Consider the following 18523-nt stretch of genomic DNA (forward strand, 5'->3'; position numbering starts at 1 on the left):
GGTCTGCACGAAATACATTCTTTACATTTAATACATTTTTTACATGAAAGGTTTGCACGAAATACATTCTTTACATTTAATACATTCTTTACATTTATGTCATGAAAGGTCGGTCAACAGTTGGGTCTAGCTGGGCTTGCACGAAATACATTCTTTACATTTAATACATTTAATACAGTTTTTACTTTTATTACATTAAAGGTCTGCACGAAATACATTCTTTACATTTAATACATTTTTTACATTTATGTCACGAAAGGTCTGCACGAAATACATTCAGTGATTCTTTACATTTAATACATTTTTTCAACAAATGTCCGTACGAAATACACGGAACTCTCGGGCCTTTCTCGGGAGTTATCGGACATGATCGGGATTTTGGGCCGGTCTTGCACGAAATGCATTTTTTACATTTAATACATTTCTTACATTTTTTTAATTTAGTACATGAAAGGTCTGCACGAATGAATTTTTTTACATTTTATACATTTTTTACATTTATAACATGAAATACATTCTAAGGTCGAAATACATTCTAAGGTTGGGTCGGGTCTAGCTGTGCTTGCAGGAAATACATTCTTTACATTTAATACATTCTTTACATTTAATACATTCTTTACATGAAAGGTCTGCAAGAATTACATTCTTTACAATAAATGCTTTTTTGTCCGCACAAACTATCAGGACTTGGTTGGGAGGGACGGTCCGACCTTATCGTGAGTCTAGGCGGGCCTTGCCCGAAATACATTCTGTACAATTAATACATTTTGTCGTAAAAATGTCCGCACGTAAAACACGTTACAGTGGCCTGTGTTGAACTATCTGGACTTCGACATGGCCATAGGTGTGAATGGGTGCTGAATATCAATACATTATGTAACACTTTGTCATGTCAAACTTGTCCTAAGTGTCGCTTAGCGGGAATGTACGTTGTGCTAAGACGATTTTCGCCCATTTTGAACTTTTACAAGCCACATCTACAACCTGCCCCGAGCTTATGATGTATTTTGTGCAGAACTTTCATGTCATCCATGTAAAACATGTAAAAGTGTATTAATTGTAAAGAATGTATTAAATGTAAAGAATGTATTTCGTGCAAGCCCATCTAGACCCGGCCCCGATCATAAAATGTATTTCGTGCAGACCTTTCGTGTAAAAAATGTAACATGAATGTAAAAAATGTATTAAATGTAAAGAATGTATTTCGTGCAGACCTTTCGTGACATAAATGTAAAAAATGTATTAAATGTAAAGAATGTATTTCGTGCAGACCTTTCGTGTAAAAAATGTAAAAAAATGTATTAAATGTATTAAATGTAAAGAATGTATTTCGTGCAAGCCCAGCTAGACCCGCCCGACCATAGAATGTATTTCGTGCAGACCTTTCGTGTAAAAAATGTAAAAAATGTACTAAATGTAAAGAATGTATTTCATGCAGACCTTTCGTGTAAAAAATGTAAAAAATGTATTAAATGTATTAAATGTAAAGAATGTATTTCGTGCAAGCCCAGCTAGACCCGCCCGACCATAGAATGTATTTCGTGCAGACCTTTCGTGACATAAATGTAAAAAATGTATTAAATGTAAAGAATGTATTTCGTGCAAGCCCAGCTAGACCCGACCCGACCAAAGAATGTATTTCGTGCAGACCTTTCGTGACATAAATGTAAAAAATGTATTAAATGTAAAGAATGTATTTCGTGCAGACCTTTCGTGTAAAAAATGTATTAAATGTATTAAATGTATTAAATGTAAAGAATGTATTTCGTGCAAGCCAACTAGACCCGACCCGACCAAAGAATGTATTTCGTGCAGACCTTTCGTGTCATAAATGTAAAAAATGTTAAATCGGCAGCTATTGGCCATAGTTCCTCTACGGAGTTCAAATCCAAACCATGCGGGTAAATTTTTACATATGGGTTTTGGTTATTTTTCAGGGGGGGGGGGTCATCAATTTTTTTCGTCTGACAAAGGGGGGGGGGTCATATTTTTTTCACAAAAATGCAGGGGGGCCTATATTTTTTTGAACACCGGCGACAAGATTTTGCCGCCCCCCCCCCAAGGCCGTAAAAACTGAACGCTCCCTAAGGCCGAAGAAAAAAAATCTGCTGTTCCGATAACCCGACCCTATCCTATTTTATACCTGACGACCCTAAAGGGACAAAGTCGGCCATTTTTCATGAATTTTGTTTGATGCAAGATACTTCTTATATTGTTTGACATGTTGAAAGACACTGAATGAATGGGCATATATTCGATCCCGGTTTTAGACAAATTAAATGAAACCATTGCGAAAATGACCATTTATTCCTTTTCGCGATGGTTTCATATATCGTGTCTAAAACCGAGGTCGAATATACGCATCGTCACCCATTCATTCAGTATCTTTCAACATGTCAAATAAAATAAGTAGTATGTCGTATCAAACAAAATTCATGCAAAATTGCCGACTTTGTCCCTTAAACTTTTTGGAGCTACGTAAACATGGGAGTAAAAACAAGAAAGACAAAAACCCGTAAAATCACGTGTTCGTTACTTGGCATTTGAGTTTTGATTGAACGCGTATGTCTTTTGTTTTTATCCTTTTATATGTATGATCCTTTGTTTGGAAATGTTGTGGTCAGTGTTTGATCGCTCTGAACCCCTGAAAAATGCATATTTAAAACTAAAAATATTTCGGGAAAAAAAAACCTGCCGACCTACCTACCCTTTTTTTGAAAACCGGGTTATTGGAACAGCACAATTGCCTAGTGCAATTAGCCTACATACTTACAATGAATATCACAAAATAAAACGTGATATAGTTGGAGTTGAAGTTTTTGTTTTCTTCATTAAATATTTTATAAAATGGCATACTAATATTTATTCCTATAATCCGATAATCATAATGCCTAAAAGTGCCAATTTCTCGGCATCCCCAATTTCATACCGGAAAGGTGCTAACAATACGTCACAAACTAATGACGTCACAGTATACAGTGTGTCGACCTACTGGGTGAAGCCATATCGTCACGTATGCCATTTAAGTTTTCTCTGTCATGACATGATGGAGTTAGGAACGCCAGTCGATGCACACTGCCGTAAGTAAACTTTATTCAGCCAAAACTAACGATTTAAGAAAATGTGTAGATCCGGGGTGATACCAACCTCAGCGCTGGCATTTGTTGGATTTGCGGTCCAACGAGCGGACTTTTGATCCGGATATACACATAAGTGCTACGCGAGGTTATGAACCTGCCCTCGGAAAATACACATTTACAGTAAGAGTCTGCCCACTGATCCTATAGCCGACAATCAGGACAATGTCATAGCCTAGACCCTATTCGTCGCTTTCGAAGGCCGAAAGCGACGAATAGGGTCTAGGCTAATAATGTCATGACTAGCAAAATTGAAGTGGAAATGGTTCGGCATGGACAGCTGTAGCTCTGCACCTCGAACAACACACACAACAGTGCGATATACGTGTTGCCGTTTCATTTACAAGTAGTTGAGGGGCGGATACCATTTGGTAAATATATAGAGATCGCGATGTTTGTACAGCCCGAAGCCAGAATTACAGTTTACGAGAAAGTTACCTTAAAATTTCTACGGTGGACAAAAATGCAAGCTATGTTGTATGACTCTCATGAAAGCCACATATTATAGGCCTAAATATTTTGTACCTATCATTGTATCAGAAAATCAGAAGGAAACAAACCAGTCACGATGATGTCATTTATTATCAATGTTGGGATTTGTCTCTTGCCACACACACACCAGATACTTATGACTGCCAGACAACATTTCCATATCATTTTTATTCATTTTTAGCTCACATGGTCACACATGTGGGCTAATGTCACAGCGATGTCTGTCTGTGTGTCTGTCTGTCAGTGTGTCTGTCTATCTGTCTGTCTGTGTGCGCGATATCTCAAAACTGCTCATCAGATCAGAGTCAAATGTGGTACATAGATTCACTTTGCAAATGGCAAGAACTGGTTAGTTTTTGGTGGGTGTGGCTTGCTTACTTTTTTGCTCAATTTATAATTAATGATGTTAGAAAAAATGGATATACATTGAGAACGACTGCACACAATTTGATGAGATTTGCTACAAATGTTGATCACACAAGATATATCAGCCATGAAAGATATTCTATATATACAGCGTGCGAAATTCACGCTAACCCGATGGCCTGAGACCAGCAGTTTTCATGCCGGACCAGTAACTGTTGAAAGATGTCCTGCTGTTCCTAAAGACGCAGGCCAGTAACTTTCCTTATATGTACAGAAGTTTACCAGAATGTTTTGCTAAGCTAAATACCTGACAAAATTATTCAGAGATACGAAATTTATTCTTTCAAAGGATTTGCAAAACATGGAATTCGCAAATAAAAAGTGAACAGACTGATCGGTACTGCATCAAATCGAAAGACCTTACCTGGCGTTTACTCGCGAGAGTAGTGGCGCTATTCGATATGTTCCCCCTTTGTTAAGCATGTCTTAGGTTAGAGATCTCGTCGTGGTCATAATAGGAATCAGTCAAACAGGCAGAGATATATGCATATTTCGAGGTAAACTGGATTTCGAGGACACTCCAACATCGCACTTGATATCGGATATTTAAAGCTACTGGACAATTCAGTATCCAAATTAGAATTGTTTGATCAGATCATAGACCCTCAACAAAAATTATGGTCAGATATATGAGGTGGTGAAATATCCAATATTGGATCACAGTCACCTCAGGTCTTTTCCGCTCTGAGTCTATGTGCCGTATAGACGTGTGTACATATGCCTGAGAAGACATATGTACACACGTCTGTATGGCGCATAGACGCAGAGTGGAATAGACCACAGGTGACTGTGTATTGGATATTTACCCACCGTTTTAGACAAGTCTAATATCGTATAATTTAAGCTAGAGTCGGACTACTGAAGTCGGGCTTCGCTAGACTGCGGGGCCAAATCTGTAAGGTAGTATCTCCCAGATATACATCGATTATTTGCCCGCGATTTGACAAGTATAGTATCGTCTAGTATCGAAGTTAGAGCCGAAATGATGACGTCGGGTTTAGCAAGATCTGTAAGGTTGCAAATATCGGGCATATATATCGGACATTTGTCCGGAAATCGCCGATAAACATCGGTGATTTTACATAGCCCAGACGTGCCTGAGACACAAGGCGAGTCATTCTAGTGACGATATTAGAGTCCCAATCGCCAATAAATATCGAGTAAATATCTGTGATTTCACAGATCTGGTGTGTCGAGACTAAAGGCAAGTCATTCGAGAATTGCCTATTATCGTTTACTATAAAGAGTCCAAAAATCGCGATATGTATCAGCCTGAGGTAAAATATCGGCAATTTCTCAAACCCGGAGTGCAGCGACAGAAGGCAAGTCATTCTTGTATCATCTAGTATCGATATTAGACTCGATATATAGATTGTTATGTATGACAGAAATATGTTGGACGTCAAACTTTGATACTAGAAAGTAAATATCCGATATTAAAACATTGTGCAAAGTAGGTCTTCATTGTATTTTGACCTTGATGGCCATTTGCCTTGGTCACCTGTAAAGATTAGCTTACATTTTCAATTTGTGATTTGTCTTTTAACGTGGGTTTCGACACTTCAGTATTATTTCTCTTCATCAGTTGCCCTCATTTTTTGTATTCCCTTCCTTGAATTTGATGAGAAGTCCCTCAAAGGGGAGAAGCCAGAATCGTTTTTTGGAAGAGTCAACTTGTACTGACTCCATTTGTGTGTGATCCGGTGTTTGTGCAGCCAAAACTTACCCATCCCTGATGGGAGTTCTGGATGCTTAGCATTTCCGTGTTGGGACATATTTCACTCCCATGCTTGTACTCGTTTTCTCAGTGTTAGAAATGTTTGTTGTGAAAAGCTATTTTAGGAAATAAAAAAACATTTTACGCATTATAGTGCTTAATCTTTCGCTGATTTCATATGTTTTTGGCACTGAGATCAGTTACCCCCAACTTTTGGTTTTGATAGTCATCTTCATTTGAAGAATTAAAAAAGAATAAAAGAATTAAAAGGCACAAAAAGCGGTTTGATGTTAGGATTTTGAAGTGGTGTCTTTCTTGTTTTTTTAATCACATGTTCTTGGCCCCTATACTGAGTGCAGGTAAAAAATCTCCACCATTTTTGGATTTGACCTGATTTATGATCGGACCAGTTGATTTCCTTCAGGGCCAGTGATTTTTTAAAGTTGCTGGCCTGCTTGGCCAGTAGAGATTTTGCTTGAGTTTCACACACTGGATATATACAATATATTATATATACAATATATTATATATACAATATATTGTATTGAATTGACTCAATCAAAACGAAATTATTGTACAACTAATGTTCACAATTTTAAAAAACTACTCAGTTCAAACAATACTGATCAACTGGGCAGTCTCTTTTATTTTGTATATAAAGCCTTGAAATTGAGAGAATCACACGAACACAGTGATTGATGGATGCATTCTCCTTACTGTTCTTTTGTGTTACAGTTGACGAAATTGTATGTATTTCCATTTCTTTCTTTCTGATTTGTATTATTCTCTGTCACAAGTTATGTATTCTATATAACTCCTCCTTGTATATGGGCCGGTGGCCTTGGAATGCAAATAAATACTCGAATTGACTTGACCAAAATTGATGACACTTGGTATGTACATTAAAGATACTATGATATAACATTATTGAAGGTCATTAAGGAGTTTTACCTCAGCCAATTCCTAATTTGCATATTTAACGAGAACATTTAAGTCAATTCCTAATTTGCATATTTAATGAACTGTCCTAATTAGGGATATTTATCTGAATTGACTGAACCAAAGTTTACAAAACTCGCTATGTGCATCAAAGTGCATTATATTACTTCAACCAAGTCCTGATTTGCATATTTAATGAGAATATTTCAGTCAATTCCTTATTTGCATATTCAATGAGAATATTTCAGTCAATTCCTAATTTGCATATTTAATGAACTGTCCTAATTAGAAATATTTATCTGAATTGACTGGACCAAAGTTTACAAAACTCACTATGCGCTTCAAAGATAATACATTATTTTACTTCAACCAATTCCTGATTTGCATATTTAATGAGAATATTTCAGTCAATTCCTTATTTGCATATTCAATGAGAATATTTCAGTCAATTCCTAATTTGCATATTTAATGAACTGTCCTAATTAGAAATATTTATCTGAATTGACTGGACCAAAGTTTACAAAACTCACTATGCGCTTCAAAGATAATACATTATTTTACTTCAACCAATTCCTGATTTGCATATTTAATGAGAATATTTCAGTCAATTCCTTATTGCATATTCAATGAGAATATTTCAGTCAATTCCTAATTTGCATATTTAATGAACTGTCCTAATTAGAAATATTTATCTGAATTGACTGAACCAAAGTTTACAAAACTCGCTATGTGCATCAAAGTGCATTATATTACTTCAACCAAGTCCTGATTTGCATATTTAATGAGAATATTTCAGTCAATTCCTTATTTGCATATTCAATGAGAATATTTCAGTCAATTCCTAATTTGCATATTTAATGAACTGTCCTAGTTAGAAATATTTATCTGAATTGACTGGACCAAAAACTCGCTATGCGCTTCAAAGATAATACATTATTTTACTTCAACCAATTCCTGATTTGCATATTTAATGAGAAATTCAGTCAATTCCTAATTTGCATAATGAACTTTCCTAATTAGGGATATATACTTGGATTTACTTGATCAAAGTTGGCAAAACATGTAAATTGATGATTATACCAGCTTATAACAATATTGAAAGTCATTTTGTATTTTCATGTTAGCTTATTTATAATTTGCATATCTAAATGAGCCTTCACAGTTTGGCATATATATTGCTTGAAGGACTTGACCAAAGGGAATTACACTTGCTATATAAAGTGGTGATACAATGACAGCAGCAAAAGAAATTAATTATTTTCATTTCAGCTAATTATATACCGGGTATTTGAATTCTTAATGACCTTTAGAATTAATATGTGGTGAATATTGTTCATTATGTTGTTGCAAACATGTGGCAAAGGTTAAAATTTATACATAACCGCAATATATAATGAAACACGTGAAAATTTTCAGTTCATATCTGGTTATGATATTTAGTTTGTTTTTCCATATTCTATGTCATTCCGTACGTTATGTAATTCAAAATTAAACTTGATTTTTGACTATACACACTTGAAGAGGGCTAACCTAACTTGTATTTAGTCTCATCGGTTAAGATGCACTGTTGATTTACAGTCTCTCCATATAATTAAACTTTTTTCATTGAACATGTATATTAGATTAGTGTACACTCCAGATATATGACAAAGTACATGTGATGTATGTAGGGACCAAGCAAATGTTGTTCTCAATTTTTTCTCCCCTTTTGAGTTATAAAAGTTCACCATTTTCTTCTTTAGGTATTTTTCATCCTTTTGAGTCCCATGTCTTAATTCACCTTCACACATATCAAAGGCTGTTGATACTTAGATTCCACACTTGAATTTACATATTCCAGCTCCTGACAATCACAGTTATTGTCTGTTATGCTGGAGTAGAAACCAACCAGTTCAAATAACTTTCATCTATGTCCAAACATGGAGCTAAAAAAAGGACGCTCCATGGTCCAAACAGTTCGACTTTTTTGACAAACCTCACATTCATATCACATAATAAACACGAGGAAGTACAACATAATAAGGAGGTACAAAGGACGTCGGTGACCCCCGAGCCCCATGTTTTGTTCTGTCTCCATAAAATAGTCTTTGTGGGTTACCGTGAGGCAATCTGCGTAGGCCCGATTTTAGTGGCTATTGAATTTTTAGACAGTGCTGCAGTGCCTCCTCAATAGAAAACTACAGCTAACAATAAAAATTGTAAGATGTTGAAACAGTTTACCCTCCTTCCTGCAGAGTTGCAATGTATTGGAACAGTCTACGTTAGCTTCTTTCTACAAAGTTACATATTATTCCCTGGTGCGTAAAACCACTTATTGTTGTGCTGTTTGATAATACAATGAGGATTGGCTTTGCCTCTGCAAGTCCCCTTCATCCCTTAGTCTGTCAAAAGTTTTTCCTACTTTGCTTGGATCAAATTTGGCTTGCAACTACTCAGTTTGATAGTAAAATCCATAAGTTCAAAGGAAACTCTCACAAACAGAGTCATAATACAAGGGAAAAGGAGAAAACTCAGGTGTTCTCAAAGGGCAAATCTAGGTCATCGCATCCCATCATGTGATGTCATGCATGAAGACCCCTCAAGTACACAATAATGTTCAAAAGAAACCACCTAGGATGGTCCAATAGGTACAAGGTAATCTCTGATGCCTTCCAAATGGCATTCAGTTTGACTGTCAGTTTTAAATTGAATTTTATTTAGAGTCATGGCAAAGGGAAATTGTAGTAAGCATATCCAATTTCAAATCAGCACATCTGAGAACTGCAATTTTGTATGGTCACTTAACATCAAAGCAACAATTAAAAAGTAGAACTACTAAAATTGTCCATTTTTTACTATTTCAATCTGCCATTACTTATACAAGAAATTATGTGATTCTGAATGATTTTAATATTTTTGCAGATTCCACCAGTCTAATGATGTAGAAGTGAACATCACCAGGCATTTCTTGATGATATCAAAATATCACATAAAAAGATTTCTGGTCTAAAATGTTATTTTCTCTCTGGTGGTAAAAGTTAACCCCCAGAAATGAAAATGTTTCTATCCCTGAAATGTCATAAAAACACAAATAATTAATGCAATAAAAATGGATCAAATATTTCTTTAATGTAAAATCTACAATGAACAACATATAAAACATCTTGATTTGTAAAATTAGGAACTCCTGAATGCCGAGAAAGCTGTTGCTGCACTTGCGATCATAAACTGCCTAAAAGTTGCTCAAAGTGGCTACAAGATTTTTGATTTGGCTAATGAGTTGGCTAATTATTTTGGTGACTTAGGGGAGCCCTGCAGTTTATTAGGATACCAGGGGGATGGCAGTAAACTAAATGATAATAAAAGTTTCACGTGGGTAAAATTTGGCACAACACTGCAGTGGCCTATTATATACTTATACCTTTAATGCACTTACCTGACTTGTCTATTTAACACCAAATATGGTACCAGGTCTTGATGACACACAGTGAGACTTTACTGTGTTATTTTATTGAAATACGTAACATTACATGTCCCTCAAAATTGTAATTTGTCCCTCATTTAAACAATGGTCCTACCTGGTACTATGGGTCACTGTGTCCCCATGCTATCAAAAGCTGGCTTTAACACTCAGATGATGGCAGTCTAAAAAAAGGGAAAAAATCTGCACGGCGGCAAGGGGGGGTTTGATTGCTCCGTTTGCCAAAACAACTTATGCATCTGGTCATTAGATATGCAAATTACAAATTAACTGACATGAAAATGCAAAATATCTTTCACTAATCAATAAACTATTGTAGAGTTCTTCCAGTCTTTTGTCCCTAATTGGGAAAGTTATAGTTAAATATGCAGATTAGTGACCAGCTGGTGTAAAAAATGCTAAACGACTTTCAATGATATTTTATCATAGTATCTTCAATGTACATAGCATGTTTTGTCAAGTTTGATCAAGTCTACTCAGGTATATATCCCTAATTAGGAAAATTCATTAAATATGCAAATGAATTATTAGTGTGTCTAAAAATGCTACAACTTAAATGTCACATCATAGTATCTCCAATTTACAACTCAAGTTTTGCCAATTTTTGTTCAAGCTAAACCAGATAATATATCCCAAATTAAAAATGTTCATTCAATATGCAAATTAACAATGGCTGAAGTAAAAATGCTAGATGTCTTTCAATAATGTTATATCTTAGTATCGCCAATCTGATCAAGTTAATTCAGATATATATCCATAATTAGGAAAATTGTCAAATATGCAAATTAGTAATTGCTGAAGTAAAAATGCTTACTGACTTTCAAAAATGTTATATTATAATATCTTCAATGGACACAGCAAGTTTCGTCAACTTTGATCAAGTCAATGCAGATACACAGCCCTAATTAGGAAAGTTCATTAAATAAGCAAAGTAGTAATTATCTGATCTAAAAATGCTGAATAACTTTCATGAATGTAATATTATTGTATCTTTAATCTACATAGCAAATTGTTGTCAACTTTGATACAGTCAAGTCAGATATATCCCTAATACTAAGAAAGTTTAAGTGTGAAAATTAGAATTAAAAATGCTAAATGACTACCCAAAAGGTTATAACATAGTATCCCCAATTTACATAGCAAGTTTCGTCAATTTTGATCAAGTCAATTCAGATATATCCCTTATTTGGAAAGTTCATAATATATGCAAATTAGCAACATTTACATGTCATCTCTTAGTATCTTTCACCGCCGATATAGCCCTGTGTGATCATGTGACCAACATTTGCAACCTCATCAATTTTAGGCCGCCATTGTTAGTGTATATATCCGTATCTATCTACAATCATTCATTATGCAAGCATAAAAAGCATTTATATGTCTACAAAATATGCGAGCCACATCTTCCAAAAATAAATCAGTTCTTGCCATTTGCAAACTTAATCTATATACAAGATTTGATTCTGATCTGATTAGCTGTTCTTGAGATATCACGCCAACAGACAGACGGAAAGACAGACTGACAGACATTGATGCAGCGTGAGCTAATGAATTACAAAGACTGACCTCAAAAGGATGATGAAAAAACTACATGTTTGGCCAACTCCTACCACATGGACGACTCTGGCTCTCTGTTTGTTTGTTTAAAATATTTGTTTGTTTATTCTTTATGTATGAGTGTTACCATGTACAATAAAGAATCAATAAAGTTGTATTTGTGTTCGTGTTTTTCAATAAAGAATGGTGATTATTTGTTTGTCCTTCTTGTTCTAATCCAGTCCCTACATTCCGATGCAGATTTCTGGGACCTTCAGGCAATGGACTATGTCTGGCCGACAAAGGAACATCCTGCACTTTTCCATAATTTCTATCCAGAAGACTTAGAAGAAGAAATGAAGGAATCTCCATTCAAAAATGTTATTTTTGTTCAAGTTGTGAACAATACAGTTGATGAAAATTGTAAGTTTTCAACAGGTTCAAGCATATTGGAATACCCAATACACGGCCCGTCAACACTGTACATTGAAATACCAGGTATTTCGTTTATGAGGAAAATTGAATTCAACTCCTTGACTGAACTTTAGTTTCCAGCTGTAATATGTATAGATGTAAGGTATACAAGGTATACAACCTATGTTAAAAAACAAGTGAATACTGGGGTGTTTAGCGTGTGGAACAAGAAACTAAGGGTGATGCAAAACAAAAATATTCAAAAAAAGCTTGGTGGCTTCAATTGATTAGTGACCAAGAAATATCCTCTCTTTCATTAGAGTCTCACATTTTTTAAACGGTTCACCCCCAATATCCTGTAGACAAGTCTGCAGTCACCATTGATAACAATGTATTCGGACCAAACCATTATGGTGAAAGGGTAAAACAGTCAAAACTGTAGACTTTAACAGCCGCCGTGAATCTCACAGAATTATAGTGAGACTTGCCTAGTCGTGGTATTTACTTCAATGTATGCGCATAATTAGCTATGTGAAAAATACCACAGACTGGTTTTATGGACATGAACTCTTTTGATATTAAATATTCATAAGGTATGATGACCAGATATTTTATCTTATTTTTACCACCATGAATTTGTCAGATAAATTCTGCATGTTGTATGAATATATTCAATGTGGAGCTTGGAGTCAACCTCGGTGGCTGCTGTAACCTCAGTCGTAGCATCAATGTGTTCTTCTTATTTGTATAAAATGGTCCCCAAATCAGGGATGCTTGTGCAGATTCGACCAGGCTGTGGTTTTGTGATTGCATCCACAGAATGTCGCACAGATGCTCCAAAAACCACAGCAAGGAGCCAGGCTGAATTAAAACGATATTTTATGTCTTAATATGCTCATGAACTATAAGCTAGAAGTTGTCTGTGTAATATTTTCATAATGTCATCTGTTTCCCTCCAGATTGGGCATTTGATCTCGCAAAAAAACACAAGTCAATTGTCGGTGTTGTAGGCTGGGTTGACATGACAAAACCTGAAACGGTAATCTCTCGTCTTTCAATTCTATTTCAATAGTATGGGAAATTCTAACAAGCGCTTACAGCCACATAGAGGTAAACTGTGTAATTTTTAAAATGTTCCTCTACTTTCAATGCTAGGTCCTTTTACGAAAGTGTCCCAGAAATGGTAAAGTGCTCATGTTACAGAATAGAAGAAACAATTTATGGTAATTTCAGATATGGGGCATGTTCCTAAGCTATCAAAATGAAAATACATTTATTTATCTGGTATATTCAAAATTTTAGAGTTGAATTTCTTTATGATTCAAATTTTTGCCATTTGCATTACTATCGATTAGTCATCACAGTAGAAAAACTGCAACTCTCTACACACTTCCCCCTACCAAAATTAATTTTTTAATTCTAAATCTTCAGGTAGGGGACACTATCAATAAACTTCAGGAAAACCCGCTATTGGTTGGTTTCAGACACATCACAGAATTAGAGGATCCTGATTGGCTACAGCGCCCTGATGTTAATAAGAGCTTGTCAATCATTCAAGATAAGGGATTGACCTTTGACCTACTGATACGGTAGTTCTATATCTGTATAATTTTTTAGGAAGAGCAACTATCTTCTTTTCCATTCATGTTTAACACACAAAAAAATCATTTTGTAAAAGAAAGATTTTTCTACTATTTGAAAGTATGATTATGTATGATGTACAAGGTATGTGGCCAATTGCACCTTGTTCCTATAATCTTTGTAGGAGTTATGTGACAGACATAAACCAGAAATTTTGAAACAATTCAAAATCTATTTATACTGCCTTCTCTTATCATTCAAGGTTTCCAGTTGAAATATCAGTCATGAAAGTCAACTGTTCTTTCAATATGTCAGAAATTAGTTGGCCTCAGTTTTTTTACTCAAGTTTGGAGAAGCCCTCATGATCAGTTAACTTTCTTGTACCAAAACTTGTGAATAATTGCAATTTTTGTAGAATTTTATGAAAGCTTTCCATTAACTGTACAGCAAAGAGCAGTTTGAAAGAGCGCCCTCAAGTGGCATTTCTCTCAATTTAGTTCAGTTTTTCCTTGTGTTTGCTGCATACATAACACAACGGGAGTTCCATTGATGTAGTGCAGAGATACTCATCACAACAACCAGTCTTGGAGCAGTACACTATCTGCTAAGTTATTGACAAGAGCCAATTCTGGTCAACTTCTGTTCTAGGCCTCCTTTGACATCCCGTCTGGTACCGAAGCTTGCCCGAGACTTTCCTCAACTCAAGTTTATCATAGACCACATTGGCAAACCGAATATCAAGGATGGTGACATTGACAAGCCTGACTTCAACATTCATGAATGGAAAGAGGACATGAGAAATGCTGCCAAGTATCCTAACGTTTACTGTAAACTGTAAGTCACATTTTCCTTCCAAAACTTGTCGTCTTTTGATTTTTTTATTTCTTATGTACCGTGTTTCACATGGCATTGTACTTCTGCAGATGAAACCATGTTATTAGTTGAATGTCTACCCAAGTCCCGCTCACAGAAATATCTTTTAAGTACTAAGATACTTTAAACAAGAGCCACACCCTCAAAGTCACTGTAAATTCAAGCACTTTCTAACAGTTTTAAGCAGTTTCCCCTGGATATTTTGGGATGAGAATATCATTTTTTGAGAATGTCTCTGTGGAAAATGTATTTTAACTTCCATGCAACATGTATGTAGTCTTTATATGTAAACGTTATGACCATTGACTTCTCAAAATGAAAACTAAACAACAGTTAAATCTGGATATTATCTTTGAGTGTAGTTGGCATCAGCTTGATTTTGCCACATTATTTTTGTACTTTTATAGAATTTGTGTTCAGTTCAAATTTTGCAAATATTAGAATGATTCCACAATATCGTGCACAAACTATAATTTAAAATGTAATGATGAACATGAAATGTTCAGAATCCAAAGGGTTTTTTTGAACTGTAAATGTAAATTACACATACTTTGGGAAAGACTTTCAGCATAATTTGTTACAAAAAAGTGACCAACGATATTACTTCTTGTAAAACCCACCACAGAGGGCGGTCGTTATCTACACCATAGCCCCAGTGAAAGACCAGAGTCTGCACTGACACACTCTAGATATGTAGCAGAGCAGTAACATTTCTGTTTTTTGTGCTCTTCAGGTCTGGGTTGGTTACAGAGGCTGATCTCAATAAATGGAAACCAAATGACTTGAAACCTTTTGTACAGGTATGCTAGAAATTACTCTAGATTATATGTTTTAGAAAAAAATTGTCAACGTTAATCCATAAGCATACTTGAAAATGTTGATGTATTTGTCTTCTTCCCATACAGTACTGTGTGGAGCATTTTGGAGCTGATAGGTGCCTATTTGGAAGTGACTACCCTGTGTATAAGATGGCCAATGCTACCTATTCTCAAGTCTTTTGTGCCGTCGAGGAATGTCTTGAAGAATGTACTGACGAAGAAAAATCTGGAATTTTTGGAAAAAATGCTGTTAAATTCTACAATATCAGAGTGCCTCTTAATAAATGAACTCTATGTTCTGTAAGATCATGACATTTTAGAATGAAAAAAAATTAAATCTTCACTTGCAGGAATGAATAGTTCTGATTGAATGTCAAAATACCAAGATGAGAGGGGAAGGTATTCTGCCAATTTTATCACTGAAATATCATTACCATGGTTACATGATTATCAAATGACCAGTACAGTCAGAATTGACTCTAAAAAACAGAACTTTTCGACAGCAATTTCTTTCATTGATAACTTAAAAAGTACTGCTGGACAATCAGTTGTTTTATAAAACTTTGCTTGTGTGCCACTTATGTTGACTTATAGGCTGTAAGAGTAGCTTTTACTGTTTCATTCAGGTGAAAATCCAAAAATGTTCACATCAAGTCAACACAGTGAATAGCAGCCATTTTGATTTTCAAACATCACTAGTAGAATTTAAATAATCTGTTTTTTCTAATTCATACATTTGTATGGTATATCTTGATGCGATTTTTAGACCACAAAAGAAAATGGTTGAAAATATCTTTTTGGAAAGCTTAAGCAGAGGTTTAAAAACTTTCTGTTTCTAAGTGCATACCAAAGAGAGCCAAAAGTCAATTTTTGTCGCTTTTATAAAATATACCCCAGTTAATTTTTTCCAGAAGTTTGCCAAACTTATGATTAAAACCCGTAGCCAATGAAATGTGATGTCTATCTGTTCCAAAATTATCAAAAAAACATACAGAAAATTTCATGAAAATCAGTTAAATGTTGCACTAAAATTTTAGTGGGAAAAATTACAGCATTCCAAGGATTAATTTTGGTATTAATTTATGCAAAGTGAAGGAATAAGATTTGTTAAAGTATGCCAATCCTATCATAATGTCTGGTCATCAATCATGAATATTCATTATTCATGCATTGTGCATGCTACAGTGAAAACGTAAGGTATAAGTATGATTCAATACTTTCAATAGTGACTGACTATCTTGGTTGAAGTGGAGCAATATATAGTATAAGTAGACAACTGTTTTTTTTCAAATTGACATCTCAGCTTATTCTTTCTGTGAATTTATCTTCACATGGATTTTACGAAAAAGTTTATTAAAAATATTAAAGGTAACAATTTGTGCTTGACCTCTATTTTTCAACATTTATCCAAAGTCTGCATATCAACAGACAGATTTGACCATTGCCCGTATGTCATTATGAAAGAATGGAAATGTAATTCTTCTCTTGAACTTCAAACTCAAATCTTGAATCAACATGCAGATTGTTTAACAAAAGTGACTAAATAGTCAGCAATAGTAATTTTGCAAAAATTGTCAATATTCACTTGTTTCTTAGCCAAGCCTGACTTGTTTCATATCTCTGCTCAGTTTCAAATATCTACATGCAGATTCATAATAATCATTTAAATTTCAGGAGATGATATGGTCCATGTAATTCTTTGAGCAAATTATTCCGGAAATACAAAAATTCATATTGTTTGAGGAAAATTGTATAAAATGCCCTGCAGTTACACTCGGTTCACATGCTCTATGCTTATATTTTATGTTCATATGCTCTTGTGAATAGTGAGTGGCACTTGGTGGTCTACAAGCTTTATCTTTGCCACAAGAGGGCGCTACATGACATCCAGGCCCAAGGCAATGCAGAGTAATATGCACCCAGAACTCATGCTTGCGAGCCAGTTTTATTTTCTGCTCCACAAACCTGCGCAAAATTTCCATGGTAATGCGAGTAGCTTTTGCCATAAAGCCTGTGGTTTAAAAATATCCCAGAATTTAGTAACTTACCAACATTGCCTTGTGAATCCGTGGTTCTTGGACACATTTGGTGCGGAATTCTCTACGAACCATTGCTTCTAGTTTCTTCTTCGTTCTACAATTTGAATGGTTTAATCTTGTTGGAAACGCAAATGTTTCTCAACCAGCACAACAAAGCACATGTGATGTTTGCATTTTTAGCTCACATGTTCACACTCATGAGCTCATGTCTCAGCGATGTCTTCTGTCTGTCTGTTGAAGTGATCTCTCAAGATTGGAGAGAATCAAATTTGGTGTGTAGGTTCAGTTTGCAAACGGCAAGAACTGATTAGTTTTGGAGGGTGTGGCTTGCATTTTTAATGCTTATTTGCAAAATTAATGATTGTAGAAAAAAATGGATAGACATTAATGATGGATGCACACAAGGTGATGAGAATTGCTACAAATGTTGATCACACTAGGATCTATCAGCAGTGAAACATACCAGGGATGACATGTAAGTTAATTGCTAATTTGCATATTTAATGAACTTTTGTAATGAGAGATATATATCTGGATTGACTGGATAAAAGCGGACAAAAATTGATGTGTACACTAAAGATACTCTGATGTAACATACATGAAAGATGTGTCAGAATTTTTACACCAGCTAGCTACTAATTGGCATACTTAACTTTCCAAATTTGGAACATAAAGATTGGAAAGACTGTACAAAAGTTTTTGAAACTTAGTATGTATATTGATGAAACAATTATAATGTACTAGTGAAATATATTTTGCATTTTCGTGTCAGCTAGTTTATAATTTTCATATCTAATGAGCTTTCACAGTTTGGCATATAAAGCTTGAAGGACTTGACCAAAGGCAATTACGCTTGCCATATAAAGTGGTGATACAATGACAGCAGTCAAAAGAAATATAGTATTTTTATTTCAGCTAATTACATATTTTATACTTAATAACATTTGGAATTTATAATCTATGGTGAATATTGTTCATGATGTTGATCATAACACTTTCAATGAAGTTGCAAACATGTAGCAAAAGTTTCAATTTACAGACAATTGCAATGTGTACTGGAACACAGGAGCATTTTCTGTTCTCAGCTGGTT

General features: G+C 35.0%; 1 protein-coding gene across 2 annotated transcripts in view; it reads left to right on the forward strand.

The window, feature by feature from the left end:
- The window catches only part of LOC139114055 (L-fucono-1,5-lactonase-like), an 84276-nt gene extending 67508 nt beyond the window's left edge, over nucleotides 1–16768 (forward strand). Inside the window, exons 2-8 of one of the 2 annotated variants that reach the window (XM_070675545.1) lie at nucleotides 3043–3080; nucleotides 11950–12130; nucleotides 13081–13160; nucleotides 13553–13710; nucleotides 14351–14536; nucleotides 15309–15375; nucleotides 15481–16768. In XM_070675545.1, coding sequence (XP_070531646.1) covers nucleotides 3069–3080; nucleotides 11950–12130; nucleotides 13081–13160; nucleotides 13553–13710; nucleotides 14351–14536; nucleotides 15309–15375; nucleotides 15481–15681 — 885 coding nt within the window. In that variant the 5' untranslated portion in view covers nucleotides 3043–3068 and the 3' untranslated portion in view covers nucleotides 15682–16768. Of the gene's footprint in view, nucleotides 1–2958; nucleotides 3081–11949; nucleotides 12131–13080; nucleotides 13161–13552; nucleotides 13711–14350; nucleotides 14537–15308; nucleotides 15376–15480 lie in introns of those variants that run through there. The other variant, XM_070675544.1, reaches the window with a different exon arrangement.
- Nucleotides 16769–18523: the final 1755 nt, after the last annotated feature.

The sequence above is a fragment of the Ptychodera flava genome, chromosome 16 (assembly GCF_041260155.1).
Source record: "Ptychodera flava strain L36383 chromosome 16, AS_Pfla_20210202, whole genome shotgun sequence".
NCBI lineage: Eukaryota > Metazoa > Hemichordata > Enteropneusta > Ptychoderidae > Ptychodera > Ptychodera flava.